The sequence below is a fragment of the Salvia miltiorrhiza genome, chromosome 8, assembly GCF_028751815.1.
Source record: "Salvia miltiorrhiza cultivar Shanhuang (shh) chromosome 8, IMPLAD_Smil_shh, whole genome shotgun sequence".
NCBI lineage: Eukaryota > Viridiplantae > Streptophyta > Magnoliopsida > Lamiales > Lamiaceae > Salvia > Salvia miltiorrhiza.
In genome coordinates, this window is record NC_080394.1 from 32843401 (window position 1) to 32851764 (window position 8364).

At 37.9% G+C, this 8364-nt stretch overlaps 1 protein-coding gene and 1 long non-coding RNA gene across 2 annotated transcripts; one reads left to right on the forward strand and one right to left on the reverse strand.

Moving 5' to 3' along the window:
- The first annotated feature begins 2099 nt into the window (after positions 1 to 2099).
- On the forward strand, positions 2100 to 4005 carry LOC130997781 (UDP-glycosyltransferase 86A1-like). Its single transcript, XM_057923206.1, has one exon. It carries the CDS (start codon positions 2473 to 2475, stop codon positions 3883 to 3885), a length of 1413 nt encoding a protein of 470 aa, XP_057779189.1. The 5' UTR covers positions 2100 to 2472; the 3' UTR covers positions 3886 to 4005.
- Positions 4006 to 5372: 1367 nt separating this feature from the next.
- On the reverse strand, positions 5373 to 7877 carry LOC130997782 (uncharacterized). The gene is made up of 8 exons (XR_009093185.1): positions 7745 to 7877; positions 7292 to 7652; positions 7125 to 7189; positions 6841 to 7031; positions 6664 to 6754; positions 6263 to 6404; positions 5884 to 5946; positions 5373 to 5663 (listed from the first exon to the last, which is right to left on the reverse strand). It is a non-coding gene; the product is annotated as an uncharacterized LOC130997782 (long non-coding RNA).
- Between the last annotated feature and the right edge of the window lie 487 nt (positions 7878 to 8364).

An 8364-nucleotide genomic window follows, 5' to 3' on the forward strand; every position in this document is an offset into this window, starting at 1 on the left:
GACAGCTTATTGTGAACATAAGACATCCTCCTCGAAGCACTGTCAAGTGGATATCCTCCTGGTGAAACATACTCATTTATGAGCATTTCCCTCCATGGACTTGGAAACTTTGGAAAGAAGAGGTCCATGGCCTTCTGATCTTCCACCTCCCCCATATGGACATATAGGGTGTACAGACGCAGAAATTCATCGAGAGCTTTTGGCTCTAGCACCATCAACCTTAGATTGTAAAGTGCCTGTTGATATTTCTTGCGCTTCTCCTCTGCGGATCCTTCGAAAAAACCCATTCCCAAGAAATGGATTTTAATTTGTTTAGTAGTTTCCTTAATGATGTCATATAAGGACGTGCTACTAAACAACTCCTCCCTGGTCATAACTTCAAGTTTTTCCCAGTATTGTTTTGCCATGCCTGCTAAGCTAGCTTCAAAGACTCTGGTAAATTCCTTTTTGTCGTAATCAATTGTGGCGACCACGACTTTTAATGATGAAGCCCATTCGTCAATGAGTCCCTCCCATTCTATGAAACTGGCTTCGTCAAGGTTGAGAATCAATCCGTATGGATGGATTGGTTCTAGTGTGACCTTTCCTACAGGAGTATCCTGTATCTGAGGCCTCCGTCGCCTGGTTCTTTGGAACTGGCTTGCATCGTCTTGGGCTGACCCCTTTTTTGACGATTCTTCTCCGTGAGGCTCGGTTTTGGGAACCTCATCTCCTTGGTTCATCTTTAGATCAACCATATTGAGGTTAGCAAAAGATTCTGCTAACTCCTGTAGATCTTCTAATCCGATTCTGTCAAGGCTATTCATGATATTTGCCTTTCATGATTCAGATTATGTCCTTCGGCTGCAACTCTTTGGGTGTTGCATCAAATATGGATGGATTCGTTGGGTCTTTAGACCATTGGTTCCGAATTTTCCCGGAACATGGTTTTCTCCTTTCGATCTCCTCCAATCTTTTCTGGATATCACCCAAGAGGGTTAGTATTTCCTCTTGTTTGAGTGATATTTTGCTCATCTCCATCGGTAGCTCATACAGCTTGTTGCCGTAATACTCCACCGTCTTTTGAATCTCCCGTAGGTTGACATTTTCGGAAGAATCTGGCTCGATCTTATGGTAGCTTGGATAAGCTACTCCCGCCTTGTTTTTTGGTTCCATCAATCGTGCGACCAATAGGCCTCGTCTCTGTTTCGTTCAATGGCCGTTCTGGCTGCGGCCATTCTCATGAGATTCTCATGATAGAATTGGATACTCGCGATAATTTCGCGAATAAGCTCGATATCTCCTCCTCGTCGTAGGTTGGATATGAGGACTCGATTGTTCCACTTGAGATCGCCTATTAGGCGACTGGTTTCTATCTCCAAATTTTGGAGAGAGTTCCTGTAGTGTACACATCTCGGACACTCGTCCGGATCCATAATTTTCAGTGGAGTCTCCTCCCACATAGGTTAATCATAAAATAAATTAATAATTACATAATTCCTCTATAAAAACCCGCTCTGATACCATTTTATACAAAGATCTTTTTAAACTATTTTTTGCTTAAAAGTACGTGGCGTTGTCTCACAGTCCAGACCCAGATTACAAAGTATTACAAAGTAATCTATCGGGCACGAGGAAAGTTTCCAGCCGATATACCATTTAAGCCCCATCTTTTACGTATTTTAGGTATAAATTGTCTTTTTGTCCAAAATAAAAGTTTTTAGGGGTCAAAGTGCAATAAATTTTATAATGGGGTAATTTTCGAATATCCATACTTTGGGCATGGGAAATTCCAGAAAATTTTGAAAGTTTATGTATTATGGGGAAGAATCTAAAGATGGTGTTATAAACTAGAATTTGGTCATAGTTTGTGTATTTAGGGGCAAAAATCCCTGGAGAATATATATATTGACCAATCTCTTAAATCTTAATGTGATAAAAACTTTTATGCATCTATATCTATAAGAATTAACTTGTTACTACATCTCATTTTCTAAACGCACATAATCATATATTTACTTCATGACATCATGTATATAAAAGATAGCAACTGCCAAGTATAATTGAAAAAAATAATAATGGATTTAATATTTAACAAAATTGTTGAATTTGTGGTTATTGAGGCAGAATTTAATAAGATTTTTATTAAAAGGAAAAGAAAAAACAGCCCAAAAAATCCTTGAAAACACAGAGAAACATAGTAAGGGCTTAGCCTCATTAAACTCTTGTTAAAAAAATCTAAAAGGAAAGACCTTGACAAGAAAAAAGAGTACTCAACTACAAAACAAAAGATAGAAAGGTGAGATGAGGATATTTCAGAAGCTCCAGTCGAACCATTGCCCATAAATACCCCCGGCTCACTAACAAAGAAAGGGTTATTGACGCAGAATAAATGGACGGACAAAAGGATTGCGTGTGCTAAGAAGAAGATGGCGACAAGTTTGTCTCTTAAAAGCAGAAGAGACTAGTGCAGTCCAGTAATTAAGTAAAGAAATGGATGGCCACGCAATAATGGTTTCATTTCACCTGCAAGGGCACATCATCCCCTTCGTAAACCTCGCCCTTAAACTTGCTTCCAAGGGCTTCTCTATCACCTTCGCCCACCTCGACTTCGTCCACCAACAAATCTCCCAATCTCAACGCAACCCCACTCAAACCGACATCTTCGCCGCTGCACGCAGCTCCGGCCTCGACATCCGCTACACAACCTTCAGCGATGGCTTCCCGCTCGATTTCGACCGCGACGGCGCCAATTTCGACCAGTACGTGGAGTATTACCGCGATGGATTTCCGGATATAGTTGATCAACTAGTTGCCAAAATATTGCACTCTCATCCTTCAACTGCAGCTTCTAATTATTTCTTGATTGCTGATACCTTCTCCGTTTGGCCGGAGAAAATCGCCAAGAGATATGGCCTCGTGAATGTGTCTTTCTGGACGGAGCCGGCCTTAGTTTTCAGCTTGTATTATCACTTGGAACTTCTCAGGGGAAAGGGCCACGTCCCCGTCGACGGTCGCCGTGAAATGGTAGACTACGTGCCCGGCGTCGACTCCATCAATACCAAAGATTTCATGTCGTATTTACACGATACAGAGCTGGAGGTGATACACGACGTTATTTTCCGGGCGTTTGATGCAGTAAAAAGCGCTGATTTCATACTCTGCAACACCGTGGAAGAGCTCGAAGCAGACACAATATCAGCTTTGCAGCAGAAGCAGCCGTTCTATGCTATCGGCCCCCTTTTTCCGGCCAACAACTCCATCGCCAAGAGCCTTATGCCCGAAGCCGACTCCGCGGATTGGCTCAATTCGAGGCCGCCGGGATCGGTTTTGTACGTTTCATTCGGTAGCCTGGCCACGACCGATCGGAGCGTGATTCACGAAATCGCCGGCGGCCTTTTACTGAGCGAGGTGAACTTCATGTGGGTTATTCGACCTGGAATGGTGAATTCCGGTGGTGGAGTTCTGCCGGAAGGATTTGAAGATACGACGAGAAAGAGAGGGCTGATGGTGCCGTGGTGCAGCCAGAATGAGGTGCTGCGCAACCCGGCCATCGGCGGATTCTTGACTCATTGTGGATGGAACTCCATTCTTGAGAGCGTGTGGTGTGGGGTTCCGATGATTTGCTATCCGTTGTTTACGGATCAAATCACGAATAGGAAACTGGTGGTGGATGATTGGAAGGTGGGGATTAATCTGTGCGAGGGAGAAGGCATTATTAACAAGGAGGAAGTTGCAGAGAAGATAGAGTTTGTGATGAGTGAAGAAAGGTCAGAAGAGTTGAGACAGCAAATGGAGAAAGTGAGAAGGACACTTGAAAATGCAACGAGCGTGGATGGATCATCCAACCGAAACTTTGATGGTTTTGTTGAGGATGTGTGCCACGAAATTTTTAGAAGGCAGTGAATATGGTTTGTAAATAGGTTTAAACATTTGGACCTCTTGAGAAACTAGTTGTATTCCAAAGCATTCTGTTTCACTTGAAATAAAAACTATCACCCAAACTTGGCGTTTGATTCTGAAAAACTTAACTTGGTAATTTGGAGAAACATGGTTTTGGAATAAAGACTTATTCCACCGCTTGAAAACTTTGCACAAACTTCTTTTTAATAAATCTTTGAATTTGAAGGCTTGTGCAGTTTATGACTTCATGACTAGGGAAAACAAAATCTTAATCCAACATTTCCTCTAATTAAATCTGTAAATCTACAATAATATTTGGATTTTGGCCTTCATTAATCTAGAGTTATACAACTATGAAAATCTGGCCCAAAAACACACACAAGGCCCAAATGCTCAACTATGAAAAGGGGTCTGGCGTTTTAAATGACGCTCAGTACTAAATTTAAAGGGGGTGATTTAAATTATGTCATTTAACACTCCTTAATTTGTAATCTTAACTTATTTTTAAATTTTCTTGAATTTTTTTGGAGGTAGCTTCTTTCGGTAGAACTTCAACCGAATCTTGAGTATTTCCTTTTGCTACAAGTCGGTAGTATTTTTAATTTCACCTTAATCACACACATATATATATATGAAATACCAGTTTTAGAGCAATTCACTACTAGAAAAACGCTCATCTATGAGCAAAAAAACCGTTGTGTATAGTGGTGTTATCTATGATACGTATCATAGACAACGGTTTAAAAACCGTTATGTATGTGAGAATAGATAACGGTACGAGACGCTCATACATAACGGTATGAAACCGTTATCTATAATGATTATACATAACGGTTTATACCGTTATGTATGAGGATTTTTCCGTTATGTTTTGTATTTTTTTTGTTTTTTTTCCTATCATAGTTAACAGTTTTTTTTCTATACATAACGGTATGAAACCGTTATCTATAATGATTATACATAACGGTTTATACCGTTATGTATGAGGATTTTTCCGTTATGTTTTGTATTTTTTTGTTTTTTTTCCTATCATAGTTAACAGTTTTTTTTCTATACATAACGGTATGAAACCGTTATCTTTAATGCTTATACATAACGATTTATTACCGTTATGTATGAGAATTTTTCCGTTATGTTTTGTATTTTTTTTGTTTTTTTTCTATCATAGTTAACAGTTTTTTTTTACTTTTTATAACGGTTTTTACCGTTATCTTTGATAGAAATACATAACGATTTTTTTGTACTTTTTATACTGTTATGTATTTCAACTACAACTAGCATATTTAATATTTTTTCTCGATTTTTATGTTATTTATCTCAAGAAATAAATAAATAACTTTAAAACAACAAAATGATAAAATCACCAATAACAATATTATATATCATCCAAAATATTCATACATTACCATCCAAATGAACCAAGTATCAAGTACATATGATCATTGCATATTTCGATTCAAAATTGAAAATACCAATTATCTTATAGCTAAAACAAAAATCTATCATATTATGTGTTCTAGCACCAAGTCCTCATGAACTAGTTGACCTGCTATGATGAATTTGCAGCAACTAACTTAGGAGAGAACCCGACACACAAGCTCAACCTGCCAATAGAAAAATAATCCAAATAAAATATGTGAAATAAAAGAAAACTGGACAAGAAAAAGATAACAAACAATATGTTGACTTTTGTTTCACACTACATCATGAATCACATTAGACGGCAAAGGCAAGAAAACATTTCTTTCAAAGTGTCATTCATGACTCCCCGTTCCCTGCAACTTCAAGCAGCAGCAGCAATTAGATTTCCTTTACAAGATCCAAAATTGCAACAGCAAAACCAAGGCAAAATCAGTTTCTTGCCCTGAATTTTAAAGTTTATGTTGCTAAAACAAAATGTAAAAGTTCAGGGGCTTCATAAAACTGAAAAAAAACTAAGGGTCTAGTGAATTAGCAATCAAAACCTCAAGAGCCAAAATGAAATGCATATGACAAAATTACCATCTTCGGGTTTCTTCAATGTGCTTAGCTGTGTCTTTACTGCCATCCGTTTGACAGACTCAGCTGTAATTGATTCAACATTTCAGAGGAAAATAAAATTAGAGACGACATATAGTGCAGAGAGTGCTACACTAATATATAACAACGAAAATCCAGACACCAGCATGCAATTGATGTGGAAAGGATGCTCCTCCTTATGGCTAGTTTACACAGCAAGAATCTGACCATCAAGATATAAAAGTACAGAAGAATAACAAAAACAATACTCCTTTATCCACAGCTTGAAATAGCATTAATCACACGAAAGAAAACTCTGCCTTATTGTTTTTTGTACAGATGGAGAACAAACAGTATAATAACACTCAAATCAATATTTCACCTTTAAACTGTCTTTTTTTCTTTGCCCTTCTCCTCTTTCTATCTGCCTTTGTTAGCTCAGTTTCTTCTTTGATGTCACCTTTACCAGAAAATACTTCTTCAGGAGCTAGCATAGCTGCATCAGACACGGCCAGAGGTGCCACCTACAAACAGAAAACGGTTAGAACTAATATGCTGCATAGAATAATTAATGCAGCTTTGCATCAGCATCGCCTCTGACTCGAGCAGCTTTGCACGAGCTTCCCGCTCCCCATCCCTAGCATCAATTGCTTTGGCAATGTCACCTTTAATTTTCAGCTGCGAAGTCTTTATTTGTTGAGAGTATAGTATGAGAAGAGGGAGAAAGCTGATATAAATCTAGTTTCACAACTGGTGTAATTACTAATTAGAATGTTTGATTACCTTGCCTGTAGCATCAAAAACCTTTGATTTAGCTTCCTTTGTCTTCTGCTCAAATTGTTTGTTTTGGTCTTCTATCCAATTTCTTAGCTTTCTGTACATAAGAAGCAGAAGAGAATCTAGCTAGGTGAGGAATAAAAAGGAGTGGCATGTATAACTTAAAATGGAAAAGGTCCTTACTTCGTTCCAAGAACATGAATGCATAGCAGATTTAAGGCCCTAAGCTTTTCTGAAGCATTTTAAAGCATCATAATCAGCAGCCTTCTCTAAATAATCCATCCCCAATGCTTTAAGAACACGTTGAGATTCAGCCAAACATTTCTTCAGCGTATCAAACCATGAGCTTGGTTTTAATTTTGCAAATCCCAGTCCTACAAGATGCAAGCAAAATTTCCATAATTCTTCAAAGACAAATGGACAAAAACACAAACAGCAAAGTCAATCAAGAAATTATGGAATGCAACCTGATAAGTAAAAGCTAGTGCGGCAACCGATTCCTTAAGTGGTCTAAAAACCACTTTGTCATTCCCTAGTACAAGCAGACCACCAACAATAGAGTCATCTTGATTAGTGAGAATTATCAAAGTCAAACAAGGATATTCCCAAAGCAGTTAAACTCATCACCAATTACCTTCATCTTCACCATTATGAATTGAAGATGTCATCCATACTTCTCTACGGCAAAATTAAGACACCCTTATGAAAGCCATTGCTGCGGATATCTGATATTCTATTAGTACATGAAGAAGCCAACTCCATATAAGTGGAAGATCATGAGAATTCAAACTCAATTTATATCCAAATAGTTTAAAAACAGAAATAGTTTCTCCTAGAGGCAATCATATGACTCATATGCTTAAAGTGAGTGACGTATAATCCCCAAAAGAATATAATGTTACCAGACCATTACTTACAGTCCCTTCCAACATTTTCAGTAATGCCTGCTGAACACCTTCACCGGAAACATCTCTGCTGATGTTCATGCTCTCCGCCTTAAATATCACCAAAAGGATAGGATAATGTTGTAATTAGAATTGTATTCAGAAATAAGAAGCTCAAGGAAAAACACAGGAATGATTAGAACCTTCTTAGTTATCTTATCAACTTCATCTATGTAGACTATTCCCTGTTGTGCAGCTTGGACATTAAACTCGGCAGCCTTGAAGCAAATGTGAAAAATGAAATAATAAACCTCAATTTCACTCGTGCAAAGAAAATGTGAAAAATTGAAGAAGTAGGCACCAATAATAGGCAAAAGTGTAAAGGCAAATGGACTTTCTTTTTCCTTCAAAATGCAGATATATCTCTTCTTTTCCCCTCCCCACCAAGAAGACCAGTAAGTTGTATAACTGAAATCTAACATAGATACAACAAAAAATATTTTCTAATCTCAGCCAATCCTCTGCTAATGTTCATCCAACTTCTGTATAAAAGTGAGCGCTTGTACTACACACCACTATGTATAATCCACACTTTACTATGGAATTATGTATTATAGGCAGATATGAATTACTTTCCCTTGTTTTTTTCTTACAAATAAAAAGTAAGTTAGGACATTTTTTAAGTATAACCAACTGAAACAATTTCTTTCCAACTTAGTAGCATATGCAAAAATTTAGAAGGGAATAAATTGGTCAATTTCTCATGATCTTCCACTTATATGGAGTTGGCTTCTTATATGGAATCGGGTTTTCACCATTTTCG